The sequence below is a fragment of the Rhinopithecus roxellana genome, chromosome 5 (genome assembly GCF_007565055.1).
Source record: "Rhinopithecus roxellana isolate Shanxi Qingling chromosome 5, ASM756505v1, whole genome shotgun sequence".
Taxonomy (NCBI): domain Eukaryota; kingdom Metazoa; phylum Chordata; class Mammalia; order Primates; family Cercopithecidae; genus Rhinopithecus; species Rhinopithecus roxellana.
This window is the reverse complement of record NC_044553.1, coordinates 107817835-107841171: the sequence shown is the minus strand read 5'-3', so window position 1 is coordinate 107841171 and position 23337 is coordinate 107817835. Positions and strand designations below refer to the sequence as shown.

The 23337-nt window shown below is 38.4% G+C and overlaps 1 protein-coding gene across 5 annotated transcripts in view; it reads right to left on the bottom strand.

Moving 5' to 3' along the window:
* The window catches only part of ADAMTSL3 (ADAMTS like 3), a 421728-nt gene that overhangs the window by 83856 nt on the left and 314535 nt on the right, over nucleotides 1-23337 (bottom strand). For all 5 annotated transcript variants that reach the window (XM_030931695.1, XM_030931696.1, XM_030931693.1 and 2 more), the window contains exons 18-19: nucleotides 19062-19254; nucleotides 18768-18947 (exon numbers count right to left, since the gene is read on the bottom strand). In XM_030931695.1, coding sequence (XP_030787555.1) covers nucleotides 18768-18947; nucleotides 19062-19254 — 373 coding nt within the window. The remainder of the gene's footprint in view (nucleotides 1-18767; nucleotides 18948-19061; nucleotides 19255-23337) is intronic.

The following is a 23337-nucleotide window of genomic DNA, read 5'->3' as shown; positions in this document are numbered from 1 at the left end:
TTTGGGTGGGGACATAGCCAAACTATATCATCTAGCTCATCTCTCCAAATTTTACTTAGTTTTCATTTTATTATTTAATGTCAAGATTTCTGATATTTATGTTATGTTCTAGAATACAATTGTTAGTTGATTAGTCTTAATCCTACACAAATGAATTCATTACTCATCTCCCACCTTTTTTACCAGGATCTATGCATTCCTGGATTCTCTGTTTTGAGTCATCTCTGTATCTCATCTTGGCCCTACAGCTTTTTCAAGGGCTTATCAGACAGTATTCTCTGACTGCCTCTCTGTTGTCTCTCTACATGAAGAACACAGGATGAAGAGGAAATCCTTGAGTCATGCTTGCTTTTCCTTAGAATTGTGTAGATCCTGCTCCATTGTCCTCTTGCATTGAATGCTCCTATGAAGATGAGAATTTTTAATTTATTTGGCTGACTTTCTGTTCAAAGGGGGTTTTGCTTTATGAGGTTCAGCATCTTACACAGGGTTATTGGTGCATGCTGTGCTATTATGACTTGCACAGAAAAGCTTTTATTAAAGGGAATTAATTCCCCTTATTTTGTCTCTGAATACTTTTCTGTTCCATGTGTTTTATTCTCAACAAATACCAATTATGCTTATGTTTGATCTCCTTTGTCTGTCTTCCATATCCATTATGGCCATTAAAAACCAATTTTACACCCTTGTTCTTTTCCATATAATTTTATATGACTTATTCCAGTCTGTATCCCATCTCTCTTTATTTCCAGTCATTTCCTTTATTTTCTTAAGTTGTTGCTTGTAATGTAAGTTTTGTGTTTGCTATTTTTGTATCTGCCACTTAAAAAATTTTTCTTTTTTCTTGAATGTTCCAGTTGTCTTTCCATCTCCTTCTGTTGTCTTACAGTCTCTTTTTTTGAACTCAAACCTCACTTTAAAGCCACTTTTTCCCTAGACTTCAAGACTATAACTTCCTTGGAAGTACAGAATCCATCTGTCTAAACTTTTCTCTGGGGGAAATCTTTGTTATGTTATCCATGTGACTCTTGCTTTATGCTCCATTCCCCATCCCATGACTTCCTCCCTCCCCTTCAATTTTTCCCCCTAGTTTTGGTGCATAGATTTTATGCTGGTGCTTTGAATACAGCTGGCTGTTTGTGAGTCACATGGGTGAGAGAAACGAGCTGGGGAACTTTACATCCATTTGTTGTCTTCAACATTCTGTCACCAAAACTCTTATTTCCTCTACCCACATCTCCCTTCAGATTTTGGAATTTGAATAGTTGATGAGACAAAAGAGCCTCTTAAATAACTGGCTTACTGTGTAATAATCCAGCAATTGCTGCCCCCCACCCCTTCCTTCACACCACTTCATCTCTGGCAGCCTTCCTTGGCAAGGAGTCATAAAAATATGCTTTCTCCCTCAGCTCTGTCTCCCATCACGGTTCTGCAAGGGATATCCTCAGTTTTTTTTTCTGAGGTACTTTGCGGTCCAGAATCTAGTCTCTGTCATCAAAGAACTAGAAAAGGCCTTTCAGGACTGCCACATTAACTCCTAGGGAAATCTATATCCTGCTCGGTGCCTGAGGAAATGTTTGTCAGCTCTCAGCCTTCCCTCTCATTCTGGTCCAGATTTTATGGTCTTTGGCAGGTGTGTTTCATAATTTATAGTTTGGGATTGTGGCCATTTCATTGTTCACTGAAGACACAGTGTTCCTTCTCTTTCATTCTTTTAGTGGGTTTTTCATTGGGTTTCAAAGGAGGAAAATGGAATTTTAAAAAATGCTTTTAATGACATCTTTTAACAGAAAGCCCTAATTATTATTATTTTTCAGTATAGACAAAAGCTTTTCATAAGCTTTTGAATAAGTATTTCTAAATTACCATTACCATATTATCACTTTTTTAACAAGTCAAAACATCACCTAGGAGTTTCTCCCATAATAAAAATGAATGTCAGCTTTTTCTTAAACTACTATGTGAGTTACTTTTGTTCATATAAAGGTGGTTAAATAACTGCCAATTGCTACTCATAAGACATTTCTAATGATACATATTTGACTTTTTCTCCCTATCCTGAACGGAAGGATGGTTTGTAAGCCCTTTTTTTCTGGAGGAAAGTCTTCTGTGACTGTGTGTCTGCTAAGTTAAAGTAAGCACGCCATCAGAGAATGTCCACAACTCACAGAGAGAGGAGATGTCATCATCAGTGCCACTAATTATCATTCACAAAGCAGTAACTTTATGCCAAAGCTTCTCATGGTTTCTTCTATAGACATCTGGTAGATTCCTCAGGAATCGCTCATGGGAACAATATACATTGAGTTCTTGCATCTTCAGAACTATTTGTCTGTGGCCTTTAAATTTGAAAGTCAGTTTGGCAGGATATAAAATCTTTGGCTCATACTTTCTTTCCTTCAGTATCTTAAATATTTGTTCCACTGTTTTCTAGTATGAAGTGGTATTGTTGAAAAGTCTAGCTTCAGTTTGATTTTCTTTCCCTAATAAGTGACTTGATTCTTTTGCATAGATGCACAAATATATTTTTATCTTTTAGTAGAATATGTCCTTTTTTTGAGATGGATTCTTGCTCTGTTAGCACAATCTCAGCTCATTGCAAACTCTGCCTACTGGGTTCAAGCGATTCTCCTGCCTCAATCTCCCGAGTAGCTGAGATTACAGGAGTGTGCCACTACACCTGGCTAATTTTTGTATTTTTTAGTAGAGACAGGGTTTCACCACGTTGGCCAGGCTGGTCTTGAACTCCTGGTCTCAAGTGATCCACCCACTTCGGCCTCCCAAAGTGCTGGGATTACAGGCATGAGCCACTGCACCCGGCCGAGTACGTCTTGATATTGACCATTCTGGGTGAGTTTTCCCAGGTATATAGAATGCCCTTTCAATATGGCAATTTGAGTCATTTATAGTTTTGTTCTGTTATGATTTTTGGTGGTTTTCTTTTCCCGGGACTCTGTATTCATTGAATTTTATTTCCTTGTCTTTTATATATATTATTTGCACTTGAATCTTTCTTCATTTCTCTTTGATTCTTGTCATTTCCCTCCTTTGATTTTGTTTATTACATTTTCTCTGCCCAGTCATTCTTGAGTTTCTTCTAGTGTTTAGTCTACATTCTGAGAAATTTACCCTTAGTTTAAAAAATTCTTTTCTAAACCATCAGCTATCATTTTACATTCTCCTGTTATTTATTCACCTCATTTCTTGAATTTTCTATTTCTGTTTTGTTTCTACAGTTTTCTTTTTGTTTCTCTTAGCTCATTTTGTAACGCTGAATATATTTTCATCTGTTTAAAGGCCAAATTTTTTGCTACTGATACTTTTATTTTACCGTATCTTTTTGGAGGGTTTGCAGATGCTCCTATTAAATGAATTAGATTGTTTTCTGTACTTTTAGGGAAGGAGAGTATAAGCAGGAGGGAATATTTAAGGATAGTTATCTTCACTGTTTCACGAGCTTCCTTCTCTGGTGTTAAAAAGAAGTATTATATGCAACAATTTGGCCACGATTCTGGCATTTGTATCTCTGGACTCCCCAACTCCCAAGGATCTCAACATCTCTTTCCTTTACCTCTCGTGTTGCTTCTCCACTTGGATTACAATTCTGACAACTTTTCTCTGGCACTTCTTAAGCCCTTTAGTGGTTCTGCATGATCTTTCTTGCATCCAATCACACTCTGGAACCTGGAATCTTTCCTCAATTTGGCTGACTGGGGGGTCTCAGACCTATTTTGTTGAGGGTTCTACTCAGAGTAGGATCATTTTCTTGTCATGCTATTTATTGCTGACATCTGTGTTCTACAACTCTTGGCCCTGTCTCTTCTCTTTTTTATTACTGCCCAGCTGCTAATTTTGCCATTTCTGAACAGTGTCTGTACTGTGTGGCTTGGCCTCACCTACTTATATTACTTTTCTTAAAATTACCTCTGTTATTTTTTCTTTCCTTTTGCATTCCTAATTGCTCTGCTTTTTGTTTTTTAATGAGGAATTTAGGAATAATAACTATGCTACTATCATGATTTTGCTTCACTAGAAGCCTTCAAATAATTCTTAAAGGGACTACTGTCAATAATATACTTTTAGATATCATGGTAGTCATCTTCCATGGTTTCAACTACCACATATGTGTTAATGATTCATACAATTATAACTTTAATGCAGATCTTTTCTGAGCTATAACTCTTTACTGATATCTTTATAGACTCTCAAACTACATGTATGTCTAAAATAAGCCATTTTTCTCTCCCTTTCAAGTCACTTTCTGAATATGCTTCTTCCTTCTAATTAATTTTAAAATTAATGTCATCTCTTTCATTAGCTTCCCAGGACAGAAATATAAAACACTCCCCTTTTTTGCTCATGTCCTGTCAATTCAATTGCTAAATATGTCAGTTAAATCTCCTAAATATTGTTCAAAACCACTTACTATTCTCTATCCCAACTGCTTCTTCATTCTCTATTGTTGATTTTATTCCAATCACCATCTAACAAGGTTTTTCAAGCTTCAATTCCTTCTTCCTCTAATACCTTATCCATACTGCAGCCAGAATTATATGTCTAAAACCTTATATTTTACTTTCCCAAACACCTTCCAACATGCTCTCAATGACTGTAGGGATAAATCCAATACCCCAAAGCCTTCACAATCCAGCTGTAATCTCTCCTTTCCATCTCACCTACCAGCACTTCCTCAGTGCACCCTGTTCTCAAGCCACACAAGACTGATAAACTCTCCCAAATCTGTGCCTTTATATACACTCTTGTCACTGTCACTCCTAGAACACCCCTCTGTCTCATTTCCACACAGTTTGCACTCATCTCTTAAGTGGGACCTCTAAAGCTGCATCTTATGCAACACTTCCCGGGGACCCAGGCAGACTTAGATGTTTCCCCTCAATTTTCACATAGCTCTGTAGACAGAGCACCTTTATTGGGCTTTTTTTTTACATGGCTATAAACATCGTTTCTTCTGTCTGCCTTATTAAACTGTGAGCTCACTGAAAACTATTCTTAGTTGTCCCTGATTCCCGGTGCCTAGGGTAATCAACTTAGCAATGCTTAGTAAATGTTGATTAAATGAGTTTGTAAGCCTATAGAAATTGGCCTATTCAGAGTAGAAGCTTTTATAAATCTCTATACTTCAGCCAAAAAGTGTTTACCAAGCACCAAGTGGGATACAAATGTGTAGAAATGGTTCTTCCCATCTGGTAGTTACTTTGGGTCAGGAAAATAAAGCATATTCATGTTATGTATGTGTGTGTGTGCCTGTGTGGTATGTGTGTGTAATTTAAAACACATGGAACAGATAGAACTACATGAATTTGAATCCACTGGGCATATTTTGGATGGGTCAAAATATGAGTAAACTATCAGATTCAGTCTAAAAAGACACTATTATTCCAGTAGAAGAGTGCTTATCAAGAAGGGCAGAGCAAGATGGCAGAATAGAAGGCTACATTGATCATCCCCCCACTCCCACTATCACAGTTTACTAAATTTTAACAATTATTCGTGAACAAAAAGCACCTTCATAAGAACTAAAACTTGAGTGAGCCATCACAGTACCTGTTTTTAACTTCATATCACTGAAAAAGGCACTGAAGAAGGCAGAAAAGATGGTCTTAAATCACCAACACCACCCCTTCCCTACTCCCTGGCAGTGGCTATATGGCATGGAAAGAGAATCTGCGCACTTCAGGGAGGGAGAACACAGCAACTGGGGGACTTTGCATTGAATTCAGTGCTGCCCTGTCACAGTGGGAAGCAAAACCATGTTGAACTCAGCTGACACCCACAGAGGAAGCACTTGGACCAGCCCTAGCCAGAGGGGAAGTGCCTATTCCAGTGGCCACAGCCTGAGTTTCAGCAAGTCTTGCTGCCATGGGCTAAAGTGCTGTGGGGTCCTAAGTAACTTGAAAGGCAGTCTAGGAAGGACTCAGAGTCTTAGGCAAGCCTGATGGTGTTCTGGGGTTACAGCCAGTGGACTGGGGCAGTGTGTGACCTAGTGAGACACCAGATGGGGCAGCTGGGGAAGTACTTGCACTACCCCTCCCTCAACCCCAAGCAGCGCAGCTTGTAGCAACGAAAGCAACTCCTTCCTTCTGCTTGAGGAGAGGAAAGACACCAGTCAAGAGGACTTTGTACTTCATCTTGCATCTTGGATACAAGCTCTGCCACAGATAGGGCACTGGGCAGAGTCGTGAAGCCCCCATGCCAGGTCCTAGCTCCTGGGTGACATTTCTAGACATACCCTGGGCCAGAAGGGAACCCAGTGCCTTGAAGAGAAAGACCAAGTCCTGGCAGGATTAATTATCTGCTAACTAAAGAGCCCTTGGGCTCTGAATAACCAAAAGTGATATCCAGGTAGTATGCCATGGGCCTTAGGTGAGACTTTGAGACATGCTGGCTTCAGGTAACAGCTCAGCACAGTGGATAGAGTACCTAATGGGCTTCAGGGGTCCCTGAGTTCAGGCCTAGGCTTTTGGACAGCATTTCTGCACCTTCCCTGGGCCAGAGGTGGGAGCCTGTTACCCTGAAGGGTGAGTCCCAGGTTTGGCAGCATTCACAAGCTGACTGAAGAGCCCCTAGGCATTAAGTGATCAGCAATGATAGCCTGGCAGAACTCTTTGTGGACTGCTGGTGGTGATGGCCATGGGGAGAGCTCCTCTACCTGAGGAAAGGGGAGGGAAGAGGGGGAAGGATTTTGTTGTATGGTTTGAGTGGCAGCTTAGCCACAGGGGAATAGAATACCAGGTCGATTTTTAAGGTTTGTGACTTAAATCCCTGGCTCCCAGAAAGCATCTCTGGACATGCCCAGGGCCTGAAAGAACTTGCCTCCCTGAAGGGAAGGACATAAGCCTCAATGGCTTCAACTCTTGCTGACTGTAGCCCTAGGGCCTTGAGTGAACACAGGCAGTAACCAGATAGTGATTGCAGTGGGTCTCGGGTGAAACCCAGTGCTATTCTGGTTTCAGGTCTGACCCAGGGCAGTTCCAGTGGTGGTGGCCATAGGGGTGCTTGAATGACCCTAATTCCAGCTCCAGGTGGCTCAGCAGAGAGAGAGAGAGAGACAGACAGAGAGACAGACAGAGAGAGAGAGCGAGACAGAGACAGAGGCAGAGAGATGCTGTTTGTTTGGGAGAAAGTAAAGGAAGAGAATAAGAGTCTTGCTGGTAATCCAGAGAATGCTTCCAGATCTTATCCAAGATCACCAAGGTGATATCTCTACGAGTGTGCATGAAGTATAGTGTTACTGGGCTTGGGACCCAAGTCCCTTTGAATACTTGGAAAGCCTTCCCAAGAAGGACAGGCACAGATTGTAAAGCCCAGATTGTGAAGACTACAATAAATACATAATTCTTCAATGCCCAGACACTGAAGGATAACTACAGGAAAACATGACTTCACCAAATGAACTACATCAGGCACCAGGGACCAATCCCGGAGTGACAGAGATATGTGACAGAGAATTCAAAATAGCTGTTTTGAGGAAACTCAAACAAATTCCAGACAATACAGAGAAGGAATTCAGAATTCTATCAGATAAATTTAACAAAGAGATTAATTTTTAAAATCAAGCAGAAATTCTAGAGTTGAAAAATGCAATTGACATACTGAAGAATCTATTAGAGTTTCTTGGCAGCAGAATTGATCAACCAGAAGAATTGGTGAGCCTGAAAACAGTGTATTTGAAAATATAGTCAGAGGAGACAAAAGAAAAAATAATAAAAAATAATGAAGCACGCCTACAAGATTTAGAAAATAACCTCAAAGGGGCAAATCTAAGAGTTATTAGTCTTAAAGAGGAGGTAGAGAAAGAGATAGGGGTAGAAAACTTATTCAAAGGGATATCAGAGAACTTCCCAAACCTAGAGAAAGATATTAACATTCAAGTGCAAAAAGGTTATAGAACACCAAGCATACTTAATGCAAAGAAGACTACCTCAAGAAATTTAATAGTCAAACTCCCAAACGTCAAGGGTAAAGACTCTAAAAGCAAAAAGAGAAAAGAAACGAATAACATACAATGGAGTTCTAATACATCTGGCAACAGACTTTTCAGTGGAAACCTTACAGGCCAGGAGAGAGTGGCATGACATATTTAAAGTGCTGAAGGAATGAAACTTATACCCTAGAATAGTATATCTAGTGAAAATATCCTTCAAGCATTAAGGAGAAATAAAGGTCTTCCCAGACGAACAAAAGCTGAGGAATTTTATTAACACTAGACCTATCCTATAAGAAATGCTAAAGGGAGCTCTTTAGTCTGAAATAAAAGGGTGTTAATAAGCAAGAAGAAATCCTTTGAAGGTGTAAAACTCACTGGTAATAGTAAGTACACAGAAAATCACAGAATATTATAACACTGTGATTGTGGTGTCAAAACTAATCTTAAATATAAAGTCTAAATGATGAACCAATCAAAAAATAATAAATGCAACAACTTTCACGGCAGGATAGTACAATAAAACATAAAGAGAAAAAAAAGTTAACAAGTGAGAGGACAAAGTAAAAGTGTAGAGTTTTCATTAGTTTTCTTTTTGTGTGTTTCTTTACACAATGTGTTAAGTTGTCATCAGTTTAATATAATGGGATATAAGATAGTATGTGCAAGCCTCATGGTAGTCTCAAATCAAAAACTATACAATGGATACACAAAAAATAAAAAGCAAGAAATTAACTCATACCACCAGAAAAACATCACCTGCATGAAAAGGAAAACAGGAAGGAAGGAAAAAAGAAAGAGAAGACTGCAAAACAAACAGAAAACAAATAACAAAATGGCAGGAGTAAGTCCCTACTTATCAATAGTAACACTTAATGTAAATGGACTAAACTCTCCAATCAAAAGGCATAGAAAGGCTGAATGGATGAAAAACCAAGAGCCACTGATCTGTTGCCTAGCTACAAGAAGCACATTTCACCTGGAAAGACACAAATAGACTGAAAATAAAGAGATGGAGCTAGATGTTCCATGCCAATGGAACCCCAAAAACAGTAATAGTGCTATATTTATATCAGACAAAATAGATTTCAAGGCAAAAACTGTAAGAAGAGGCAAAGAATGTCATTATATAATTTATAGAGGGGTCCATTCAGAAAGGGGACATAACAATTTTTTTTTTCTTTTTTTGAGGTAGAGTCTTGCTCTGTCACCCAGGCTGGAGAGCAGTGGCATGACCTCAGCTCACTGCAACCACCACCTTCCAGGTTCAAGCGATTCTTCCACCTCAGGCTCCCAAGTAGCTGGGATTACAGGTGCTTGCCACCACGCCTGGCAGGATATAACAATTGTAAACATATATGCACTAAACACTGGAGCACTCAGATATATAAAGCAAATATTATTAAAACCATATAGAGATATAGGCCTCAATACAATAATAGCTTGAGACTTCAACATCCCACTTTCAACACTGGACAGAACTTCCATACAGAAAACCAACAAAGAACCATCCAATTTAATCTACATGACAGGCCAATAGATACTTACAGAACATTCCATTCAATGGCTGCAGAATACACATTCTTCTCTTCAGCACATGGATCATTCTCAAAAATAGACTGTATGTTTGGCCCTACAGAAGTCTTAAAACACTCACAAAAAAACTGAAATGACACCAAACATCTTTTCTGACCACAATGGAATGAAATTAGAAATCAGTAATGAGAAATTTTAGAAAATGTACAAATACATAGAAATTAAACAATATGCTCCTGAATGACAAGTGGGTTAATAAAGAAATTAAGAAGGAAATTGAAAATTTCTTAAAACAAATGAAAATGGAAGCACAATGTACCAAAACCTATGAGATACAGTGAAAGCAACACTAAGAGGGACATTTACAGCTATAAATACCTACATCAAAAAAGAAGAAAAACTTCAAGTAAACAACCTAACAATGCATCTTAGCTACAAAATCAAGAGCAAAACAAACCCAAAATTAATAGAAGAAATACAATACAAATGATCAATGAACCAAAAAGTTGGTTTTTTGAACAGATAAATAAAATTGACAAACTTCTTGCCAGACTAAGAAAAAAAGAGAGAAGACCCCAATAAATTAAATCAGAGATGGAAAAGATGACATTAGAACTGATACTGCATAAATTCAAAGGATCATTAGTGGCTACTATGAGCAATTAAATATCAATAAATTAGAAAATTTAGAAGAAATGGCTAAATTCCTAGCCACATACAACCTATCCAGATTGAACCATGAAAAACTCCAAAACCTGAACAAGTTAAGAAGATCAAAGCCATAATAAAATGTCTCCCAGTAAAGAAAAGCCTGAAACCCAATGACCTCACTGATGGTTTCTACCAGCATTTAAAGATCTAACACCAATCCTACTCAAACTATTCTGAAAGACAGCGGAGGAGAGAATACTTCCAAACTCATTCTGTCAGGCCAGTACTAACCTGATACCAAAACCAGACAAAAACACATCAAAAAGAGAAAAAGAAAACTACAGGGCCTGATGAACACTGATGCAGAAATTCTCAACAAAATATTAGCAAAGTGATTTCAACAACACATTAAAAGATAATTCATCATGACTAAGTGGGATTTATCCCAGGGATACAAGGATGGCTTAACACATGCAAATCAATCAGTGTAATACATCATATCAACAGAATGAAGAACAAAACCATATGATATTTTTAATTAACGCCAAACAAGCATGTGATAAAATTCAACATCCTTTCATGAGAAAAATCCTAAGAAAGTGAGTAGAGAAGAAACATACCTCAACACAAAGAAAGCCATATATGACAGACCCACAGCTAGTATCATAATGAATGGGGAAAAACTGAAGGCCTTTCCTGTAATATATGGAAAAAGACAAGCATGCTCACTTTCACCACTGTTATTCAACATAGTACTAGTAGTCCTAGCTAGAGCAATCAGGCAAAAATGAATAAATGAATAAATAAATAAATAAAGCAAAAAAAAAACAAAAAATCCAAATTGGAAATGAAGAAGTCAAATTATCTTTGTTCCCAGATGATATGATCTTACATTTGGTAAAACCTAAACACTCCACCAAAAAACTATTAGAACTGATATATTCAGTAAAGTTGCAGGATACAAAATTAACATACAAATATCAGCAGCATTTCTATATGCCAACAGTGAACAATCAAAAAAAAAGAAATCAAGAAAGTAGTCCCATTTACAATAGCTACCAATAAAATTAAATACCGAGTAATTAACCAAACCAAAGAAGTGAGAGATCTATATAATGGAAACTATAAGACACTGATGACAGAAACTGAAGAGGACTATAAAAAATGGAAAGATATTCCATGTTCATTGATTGGAAGAATCAATACTGTTACAATGTCCATACCACCCAAAGTGATCTACAGATTCAATGCAATCCCTATCAAAATATCAATGACATTCTTCACAGAAATAAAAAAATCCTAAAATTTATAAGGAACCACAAAAGACCCAGAATAGCCCAAGATATCCTGACCAAAAAGAACAAAACTGGAGAAATCACATTATCTGACTTCAAATTATACTAAAGATAATAGGAACCAAAACAGCATGATACTGGCATAAAAACAGACAAATAGACCAATGGAACAGAGTAGGGATCCCAGAGATAAATCCACACATCTACAGTGAACTCATTTTTGACAATGGTGCCAAGATCATACATTGGGGAAAGGACAATCTCTTCAACAAATGATGCTGGGAAAACTGGATATTCCTACGCAGAAGAGTGAAACTACACTCTTATCTCTTACTATACACAAAAATCAAATCAAAATGGATTAAAGCCTTAAGTCTAAGACTTCAATTATGTGAAACTACTATAAGAAAATGTTGGAGAAACTTTCCAGACATTGCTCTGGGCAAATATTTCTTGATTAATACCCCACGAGCACAGGCAAAGTAAAAATGGACAAATGGGATCACATCAAGTTAAAAAGCAAAGAAAACAATCAACAAAGTGGACACAACCCACAGAATAGGAGAAAATATTTGAAGATTACCCAGTTGATAAAGGTTTAAGAACCAGAATATATAAGGGGTTCAAACAACTCTATAGGAAAAAAACCTAATAATCCAGTTTAAAAACGGGAAAAGATCTGAATAGACATTTCTCAAAGAAGATATACAAAGGGCAAACAGGCATATGACAAGATGATCAACATCAATGATCACCAGAGAAATGCGAATGAGAACTATAATGAGATATCATCTCACTCCAGTTAAAATGGCTCTTATCAAAAAGACAGGCAATAACAAATGTTGGCGGGGATGTGGAGAAAAGGGAACCCTTGTACACTGTTGGTGGTAATGTTAATTAAAACAACTACTAGGGAGAACAGTTTGGAGGTTCCTCAAAAAACTAAAAATAGAGCTACCATATGATCTAGCAATCTCACTGCTAGGTATATACCAAAAAGAAAGGAAAATCAGATACTAAAGAGCTATCTATAATCCCATGTATACTGCAGCCATATTCACAATAGCCAAGATATGGAAACAACCTAAGTGTTCATCAGCAGACTAATGGATAAAGAAAGTGTGGTACATATACACAATGGAGTACTATTCAGCCATAAAAAAGAATGAGATCCTATCATTTGCAACAACATGGATGGAACTGAAGGTCATTATATTAAGTTAAATAAGCCAGGCACAGAAAGACAAACATCACATGTTCTTACTTATTTGTGGGAGCTAAAAATTAAAACAATTGAACTCATGGAGATAGAGAGTAGAAGGATGGTTATCAGAGGCTGAGAAGGGTAGTCGGGGAGGGATGCGTGGATGGTTAATGAGTACAAAAAATAGTTAGAAAGAATGAATAAGACCTAGTATTTGCTAGCACAACAATTCAATTGTACAACAATTCAATTGTATTTTTTTAAATAATTAATATAATTTGGATTGTTTATTATACAAAGGATAAATGCTTGAGGGGATGGATACCCCATTCTCTATGATGTGATTCTTACACATTTCATAACTGTTTCAAAGTATCTCATGTACCCCATAAAAATATATACTTACTATGTACCCACAAAAATTAAAAATAAAAATTTAAAAAGAATGGTTATCTGCATAGTGATTCATAATAAAAACCTCATAATACCACATAATAAAAATGAGTAAAAGAAGAGTTTTATAATAAACCTTAAGAACTGAACTAGTCTTTTATTCACAGAAAGAATATCTGAACATACAGTTAATGCATTTGGATCAACAACCTTCAATCAAGATGAAATTAACTCTGCAGGATAATGATTCATAGAATGATCTTCACCCAGAGGTCTGATATTTCCTGGCCCCAAGAAACACCAATTATGAAGATGAAGATAAAAAAATGTCTTAAGGAAGCCCAACCAAGTTTCTTAGACTTTGTATCAAAGAGCTCAGAGATGGGAACTTCTCGAGGGCACTTCCATCCTAAGCACCATTAATAAGCTGAAAGTGTTTCATTCATAACATTGTGTGTGTGTGTGTGTAAATAAGCTTTTGTGCACTTGTGTGCTGGTAAATGTTTCAAAACATGTTCTTGGAGGAAACAGCCAAGATTGTTTTGCCAGTTTCTGTGGTGTAAATACTCCCATCATGGCTGATTTCCAGCTATCAACCCAATGTGACTGAGTACAAGTTAGGATGAGATCATAAGTGGTTCTCACTGGCCAGTAAGAACTGACTTCAACACACTACTTCCTTCATGAGTTGTAATTAATAATTCTGTGGAAAATCAGGGAATGCTGTATTTTAAAATCCATGTATCCTGGACATATCTTGAGTTGTTCTTTATAACATTTTTCAGTTATAGAGATATTTTCCATTTTACTTAGCATATTAGACATATTAATAGCTCAAGAGTTGAAGAGTTGGCAGACATGAATAACAATATAGGAGGTGAAGAACTCAGAGAAGATCATAAGTGTTGGAAGACAGTGGTACACCAATAAGAGACAGGAAGTGGGGGGAACAGGTTGGGAGAGGGTGAAGAGGCTGTCCCTTTGCTTTCCCACAATGAGGATATAAACTAGATGATGAGCTGGAGATATGGTTAGAAGGTTAGAGACTTTCTGGAGATTGAAAATCACACATGGAAGTTAAAGAATTCAGGACACAGAATCAACCACAGTGGAAAAGTGTAGCAATGGAAATCAATGGATCAAATGTTGGGCTTTTTGAGATTTGGAAGAAGAGAAGTCAACAGAAAAGACATAGTCAGATAAGTAAAAAAAATAAAAATACCAAGAAACACGATGAAGGAAAAAGGTGAAGACAAACAAAATAATCAAACGTTCCATCAAAGTACAGAAAACAAAGGAAGGCTATTTCAGCCAAGAGGTGAGACACAAAACAGGCTACAAGGGGTATGTGGATCACAGAAATTCACCATTTGGGAAGACTGCCTGATATGAGTCAATGCTTCTAACTTGAAAAGCAGTGTAAGAACTGAAGGCTCCTTTCTGCCTAAGGCTTGGTCCAGATCTAAGGAACTAAGGCAAACTCATAAGCCAATGAATGGACAGAGCTCAAATATACCATGAATAGAGCTAGTGTCAGGGAAGAGGAAGATTCTGGCTACAGGCCAGAGGCCTGGCTCCATGAAGAATGGAAATTCTGGTGTGGCTGCTCAGCCTTTCTGTGTCCAGGGTTAGCGGCCAGGTTTAATGTGGAAGGACCTTATCCAGAACCACAAAATGGATGGCTGCCCCCAAGTGAGCCATCCCATGGCAGAGGGACTAGTTTGGCAGGAAGCTTTAAGAAGGGTGGCAATTTGGTGTCAGAGTCTCTGCCAAGAAAAAGCAACTCTGATGAGAGGAAAATTTAACTAAGAGGAGAAAGCTCCATCCAACAGGAAACTCAAACTTCTGTGAAACAGGTTGTGTGCCTGATTGCACTCAAGCCTCGACATCGCCTTTTGATGTCCACAGGCTGAGGCTGCCTCCGTTTTCTTGTGCATGTGTGTATGCTTGCTCTTCCTCCCAGATAGGGGCTTCCTGGATGTGAGGTCATGACTGAAAGCCAGAGAGTGTCTTGTTTGAGTTTGGGCTGACCTCTTGGAGCACAGGAGAGCTTGCTCTTTGCCCTGATGAATGGTTGCCTATGAAACTAAACATCCTCCTGTCCAAACCAGCTCACATGGGTAGTCTCCTCTTTAGTTTCCTTCTCTTCTTTGTCTCAACAAAAACCCCTCCAATGAATGATCTGCCTCTCCTCTGTTAGCAGACCTGAGCTCTTCTAAAGATCACTATTTCAACACCACTTCGCATTTTCCCTGACTTTGCAAATACTGTTGAGGAATAAAGCTTGCTCAGAGCTCTGGACAACCGGAGGATCTGTTGGCAATCCCATGGCCACTGGCCTCAAGGACAATATAAACCAGACGGGAAGACCATGTGGATGCTCAGGAAAGAGCTACCATTGAAAAACAATAAAAATTAGGGTCATTGTGATTTAAAAGTGGGAAACGCTGGGTGATTTTAGGAAGTGGAAAACTTCACAGAAGAGGGAAGCTTACAGTTGGACCCAGGATTTGAAAGCCACAAGAGCAGAGACACACAAGTGGGCCCATATAGATGTGCAATGGTGTTACTTTAGTGATACGCAACTGGCAACTGTAAATTCAGTTATTCACTGGACAGGGAGGAAAGTGGTGATGTCACCACCAGCCTCCACTCTAAAATGCCAGTGATAACCGTTTGTTCCACAAGACAGGATAGAACTGTGAATGCCTGTTTGTTCTTAGAAGAGAGAAGCAAGGACAGAAGCAAAGTGGGGTATTTTAGGGCTTGGCAGTGGTTCTAGGTGCTCCCTCGCTACATCCAGAAACAAGCTGCCTGGTTTCTCCTCGACATCTGCTCCTTTGCTGTTCTTCCCTTTTCTTGCCTCTTCCCTTTAGGCTAGGACAGCACTTGATCAAAGAAGTCACTACCCCGAGCCATTCCTACCTTGGACACATGTAAGGGCCAACCCACCCAAACAAGAATGAGAGGCAGGTAAGGAAACACTTCTCACACTGCAAGTGTATCATTACAACACCCAAGGATCTTGTTGAAATGCAGACTCTGATTCCTTAGGTCTGGGTGGGACTTGAGATTCCTCATTTCTTAAAAGTTCCCTGCTGATGTCAATTTGACTAGTCCTTGGGCCACACTAAGTGTAGCAAGGAGAATCACGCATTCACAATGCAAGATCCTCCTCACAAAAGTGTGGCGCTTCCTTCTGTTCCTAACTTTACGGAAACAGTAACTGGATCCTTCACCTCTCCTGACAATGGGGCAAGGTAAGACTTCACTCTTGGGGCTTAACTGGGTGAGGTAACTAGGTGATGGAATAAATACTGCCTACCCACTAGCCCACCCAGGCTACCCACCTCTCTAACACCTTTGCCCAGCCCCCACTACCTGACCTAGTCTCAAAGGAATTCCCAAAAGAATGATTCTTCCTTGGGCTGTCTATTGTTCCTTGTGCAAGTAGGAGGAAAATTAACCCACTTTTGCACACAAAGCTCTCCAGACCTGTTCTTCCCACCCTCCTTTGGGGTGGTGGTCTCACCTGGATCAGTCCTTTCTCTTTGTTTAAGACCAGACTGCAGGAGGGACTCCTGTCCCTCAAGTCATTTACCTATAGTATGGCAACTTTCCGGGGAGAGCTGTGGCCACTGGCACTGTCTCCAGCTGCTTGTGAGTTGGACAGGAAGTGGGCATTGGTGGCTGGATCCTAGGGCAACTCCTGCTCTGCAGACCCTGGAGAGATGGGTTCATCTCTTTCCTTAGGCTTCTTCTGATAAACCTCAGATGGGAATGTTTATGTAGACCTTCAGTGGCACTGACTGAGGATAATGACCTGTAGGTTTTCAGTTAAGACAGTTTTAAAATACTAGCACTTAACAGAACTAGACAGTTAAAACAGGAAAAATCCCAATCTGGAGAAAAATCCCAATCTGGATATATGTACAGAAATACTGTTAATCCAACCTATAGCCAGAAATGTGGACCTTCTCTCAAGGGCGATGGGAAGAGCCTACTGCACTAGACATTGCCATGTCAAATATCTTATGTTATCCTCACAAGAACCATTGCATTTAGCGAAAGTAAATGGGGGCTCAGAGAAGTGAAGTGTATTTAACAAGGCCACCCAGATTTAGGCTTCAGAGCTGGGGTATCTGCATGAAGACTTGAGTGTATACCATGTATAATAATTTTGGGTCACACAGGCCTGGATTTGAATCTATCTGTGTTCTTGGGCAAGTTACCTAATCTGAATGAACCTCTGTTTTCTCACCTATAAAAATGGAGATAACATCTGCTTCTGGGGCTATTGTAGGATGAGACGAGAGGAGCAGGTCATGACTATGCCCGGCACTGAACCTAGGACTCAGAGCAGCTTGTGAATGTCACTCACTGTCCTTCCTTATTTCTTGAGGTTATTTCTGATGTTGGGGTTGGGTCTCTACTCCAAGAAGATACACACCAGGTGGCAGTGACTAGAGCTTACAAGACACTGATAATGTATCTAATTTATCTGTTTTGAATCTGTGCTAAAATCTCAGCCTGCAGATGTTAAGGATGCAGCAAGACTGGAGCAAAGGGCTGGAAGAAGAATAAGGACTGCAGTAAGAGAGCCATGCGTGCAAGAAAGGCCCTACCAGCTATTCTGAGGAACATATACCATAGTCCCTTCTTATCCATGGTTTCGCTTTCCACAGTCAACCATGGTCCAAAAATATTAAATAGAACATTCCAGAAATAAACAATTTGTAAGTTTTAGGTTGCATGACATTCTGAGTAGTGTGATGAAATCTCTCACCATCTCACTCCATCTGCCCAGGACATGAATCATTCCATCCATGCCACCTGCCTATTAGTCACTTAAGTAGTCTTCTCAGTTATCAGATAAAAAAACCAAAGGATATATAAAATTTAGTATGATCCACAGTTTCAGGCATTCACTGGGGTCTTGGACTGTATCCCCCGTGAATAAACAGGGACTACTGCACTTGATTTCGCAAGCAATCAGACCGATGGAAGATTCTGAACAAGCTAGAGACTTGATGGACACAGTGATGGGAACACTGTGGGATGTTAGCTAGTCTGGAGATGGGAGAGTAATACAGAAAGATCAAGTGGGCAGTGTAATATAACAGAAAGAACTCTTGGAATAAAGTCAAAACAAGTGGATTCTGCTACTTTTCCAGCTGTGGGAGCTTAGGCAGCTTACTTCAGCTATTGGGATTTAATTTCCCCCACCTGAAAAATAAGGCTTCATTACTAGACTGGGTCAAGCCCTGCCAGCACTGAAACGATGTGCTAGAACTCTACTCACTGCACTAATTCAAACTTACCATGATGAAGGGTAAAATTAACAGTGTAAGTGACAAAACATAGAGGAAGTTAAGGCATGGAAGATGTTCAGAATGTTGGAATGACAGAGCTTAATGAATGATTCCACATGGGAGGACACAAGGAAGAGAGGAACCATAGTGATTTTGAGTTTATCCTGGGATACTATGATCCTGGTAGTTCCAAATGAAGGGGCTGGTGTGGGAGAAAGATGATAAGAACACTTTGAATAATACCGAGTAAAAACTAGAAATGAATCATCGTGTGCGGGCCTGGACTATAGTACTTGCACAACCCCAAGAGTGAGTGAGCACTTCCTTACTCATCTCACACTAGTTCCAGCCTGACCTTGTGGAAATACTTAGAAGCTGAAACGAAGGAGGGGCAGAAAAGAAGGGACTGTAAAGTTGAGCCTGGCCCTTACCTTCGACCAGTCTCCCACAGCTAAATGTGGAGGACAGTCTGTCCTGGCACAGGACTTGTGAGACGACGCCTTAGGTCCTTGGCACAATTCATCTGAGAGATTCAAAAAGCTGCCATCTGTTAGCAGCTGCCGACAGGTGACTCTTCTATTCTGAGTTCCCCCGCCACAAGTCCTGGAACACTAAGAAGACAAGAGGGGGTGATATGGCAGGCTTGGCCTACTCTGTGTTAGTGCAGTGCAGGGCCTCTCACAATCATAATCACAGAGGACCCTGGAGTGGCCAGTCTGCCCTACCTGCTGCCATTCTTCAATGTGCCAGCCAGGAGGGCAGTCAAACTGACTGCATGCTTGTAAAGCATGGGGCTTTTCATCTCGGCACTCCTCAGGAGGGGCAGGGGTCTCCCCTGGGTGCAGGCAGTACACATCTCGGGTCTGAATTCCAACTCCACAGGTAGCTGAGCAGGGCCCCCAAGAGCCCATGTGCCACCTAAAACAGAAAACAAGTGGGAAAAGTTGAACAGTCCAATAAACCAATGTGCAACCATCAGAGCATGAACAACGTGAAGTTCTCCTCTGGGATTCCAGACTTCACATCCTGTGTACAGATTCTACAGTCACAGCATCTCTATCAATATATGCAATTAAAACACAGAGCTATAGTATTTAAAGGCAAGAAATGTCAGGAAAGTGTTTAAAGATCTTACCTGTTTGGCAAAGTCCAGAGTAAAAAGCAGCAGATCTGTTCCCATCCTGTCCTTCGTACCACTATATATCAAAAATAAAATCCTGGTTTTGTTTTGAATGGAGTCCCAAGGCAATGATGATTTATTCAGGTGTCAAAAGAAATTTTAAATGTTTAAAAGCACACTTCAGGAAATCTTCAGGGCACCTGGCTTCATTATTTGGAATATCCCTACGAAAATTCTTTTATGTTAGGATTGGATTTACAACATATATATAATGTGATTCCTTTCCAATAAGATCTTGGAAAAATCAGGTTTTCTCATAAAACATCTGTAAAAATGAAAAACCAGGGCAGCTGCTTTTGACACATATTTCCAAGTTGCCTTCAAGGAAGATTCTCCCAATTTACACTCCCACCAGAAGCATTTGAGAGCGCCTAGTTGCCTATACCCATAACCACACTGGAGAATATCATTGGGAAAAGTCTCCGCCCATCTGATGGGTGAAAAATTACACATTATGGTTATTTTAACTTGTGCATATTTAATTAGCAAACATAAATTCTTCACTAGTTACTGTAGAGATACATCATGAGGAAACCATTTTTAAATGTTTAAAATGTTCGTAAAAGGATGCTGGCTCTAGGGTAGTTTGTAATAGCACACATACAAATATTAAATTGAATTACATTTTACAAAATGGAAGGAGATCATATAAATGTTTAACAATAAAGCGGAAAATAATTGTCCATTCATACAGCACAATGCTAGCAGCCATTAAAATAATAAAGTAGATGTATAGTTATTAACATAGAAATACAATCATGACATATTTTTAATAGAAAAGAAAAGCAGGTCATAAAATAGTTTGTAGAGTATAAGTAAATGCATGCAGAAGAAAGTCTGAATAATTATACATTAAAATATTACCAGTGATGATACCTAACTATAGGATTTTCATTTTCTTTATTCTTGCTGATTTTTTCTCTGATTTTTATTACAATAAGCACTCATATCAGAAAAAAATGTTATTTCTCTGAAAAAATTAATTAGTATTTAATCTAAAAATGATTCTCAGTTTTCCTCTTTTCTAATTTTCTATTATAAACATCCCCTACTTGTGTAAATAAAAAGAAAATGAAAAATAGTATTTAATGCAAATATAATAGGACAAAAGAATAAAAGTTTTATTTATGAAGGAAAAATTTCACAATGAAGATATATAATAATCACACAAGTATGGAGATTAAATATAAAGCATAAACTTGTAAAAAGCAGGAGCTGTTAAGTATAGGAAAAATGGACAAAAAAATTAAAAAATTTAAAATCTTTAAAATACTTCGCTAAACCCTTGGCATATTAACAAGGCAGACATTAATAAGAATATCAGAGATTTAATAATATATTTGAAAATATGGATAAAATAGATAACCTTCTAAGGAACTATGAAAGTTCCATTCAAGAAAGGGACTGAACCTCACTAGTTTTGTGGTGAAGTCCCACAAATTTTCAAGAAACAGGTGAATTCCCATATTATCTTAAATGTTTCAAAATAAGAAGATGAAAATATTTTATTTTATGCATATTATAAAGCTAGAAAAAATCTGAACAGAAAAGCTGACAAATATATATAAAGCAAACTTTTGCATGTGGTTATATATCCTAAATCCTAAATGAAAGTATAAATTCTAAGTAAAAAAGAAGCAAATTAATCAACAGATTAAAACAATACAGGGTCTGTGATGTGGTCTGAAGGTTTGTGTCACCAACGAATTCAAATGTTGAAGCCTTAAACCCCAGCATGATAGTATTTGGAGATGGGACCTTTGAGAGGTAATTAGGATTAGATGGGGACATGAGGGTGGGGTCCTCATGATGGGATTAGTGCCTTTGTAAAAAGAGACACTAGGGAGCTTGCTCTCTCTCCACCATGTGAGGACACAGCAAGATATCCGCTGTCTGAAAGTCAGGAACAGAGCTCTCACCAAAAACTGAACCCTTTAATCTTGGACTTTCCAGCCTCCAGACTGTGAGAAAACAAAGTTCTGTCTTTGAAGCCACCCTTATGGTATTTTGTTATGGTAGTATGAGGTGACTAATTCAGTATATTTTCTGACCACAGTGGAACTAAATTAGATAAACCCCAAATACTTAGAAATTGTGCTGTAATCTTCTAAATTGCCCATGGGTCAAAGAAGAAATCACAAGGGAAAGTAAATAGTATTTTTAAATGCACATTCATAGAAACATCAAGTGTCGAAATTTGTGGAATTTAGCTAAAGCCATGATTAGAAGAAAATCAAGTCTTAAATGATATATTTAAAAAGTTTGACAATAATAATCTAAGTAACCATTTCAAGAGGTTAAAAAAAGAATAGCAATTACACCCCAAAAAAGTAGAAGAAAGGAAACAATAAACATGAGAATAAAATAAATGAATTAGAAAATAAAACACAAAGTTGGTCCTGGCAGGATGCATTGGCTCATGCCTGTAATCCCATCACTTTGGGAGGCTGAGGTGGTTGGGTCACCTGAGGTCAGGAGTTCGAGACCAGCCTGTCCAATATGGTGAAACCCCATCTCCACTGAAAATACAAAAATTTGCTGGGTGTGGTGGTGCATGTCTGTAATCCCAGCTACTTGGCAGGCTGACACGTGAGAACTGCTTGAACCCAGGAGGCTGAGGTGTCGGTGAGCCGAGATCAGGCCACTGCACTCCAGCCTGGGTGACAGAGCAAGACTGTCTAAAAAAAAAAAAAAAAAAAAGTTGGCCCTTCAAAGGACTAACAAGATTAATAAATTATTGACAAAATGTGAAGAAAAAAGAGAGCAGGCACACATTATAAAATCAGGAATTTAAGGGGGGACATTTTGGCATGAAAAATAGTACAGTAAGTAATGAAAAACATTGTCAATAAATTTGAAAATTTACATGAACTGAAAAAATTCCTACAAAAACCAACTTATCAAAACTAACACACAAATAAGGAGAAATTGGAATAGTCTTATATCTATTAAATTAAATTTGTAATTTAAAGTATTTTAAAAATAAACTCCATGTCACATGGCTTCCTTGGTGAACTAAACATTTAAGGCATAAACGATTCCAACCTTACATAAACTCTCTAAAAAATGTAAGAAGAGGGAAAACTTCCCAACTCATTTAAGCCAATGTCACTCATAAACAGATTTAAAAATCCTAAATAAAATATTAGCAATCAAGTGATAAAGCGAAAAATAATGTTACATGGTGACCAATCTGGGTTTATTCTAGAAAGGCAAAATTGGTTCAACCTTGGAAATTCAATCAGTGTCCATGACATAGCAAACTATAGGAAAAAACTCATATGATCATTTCAATAGAGACAGAAAAACATTTGTAAATTTTAACAGATATTCATGATAAAAAATTTTTTTAATTTGAATTAGCACATCCAAAAAGCAAAGGCTTGGGGGTGGGAAGGTGAGAGAGGGCTGGAGAATAGAGTAAAATATCTAATTGAGCACCCCTTTGTTACAAAATATAGCAATACCAGTTAAAGAAAGACATAAGGGTAAGATATTCCCTCATACAAATGAAACATCTCAGTTGACCAGAAATCAATATAAACACACAGTGCTAAAGCACTAAGAAAGTTATGAAACAGGATATGTAATGTAAAACAAAGTATGTGTTTGAATGTACTGAGAGAATATTTAAATTCTGTAAGATTTTGAGAATAAGTTAATGATGGGATCATTGAAATCAGGCAAACAAAAAAAGAGAAAGGAAATTAACAACTCCAGAGAAAAAACTTGCACTCAAAAGAAAATGTAACCATAAAATATTAAATGTCTTAGCTGTGCAATGCTTTTTTTTAAATGACGGCTTTGAGATACAGTTTACA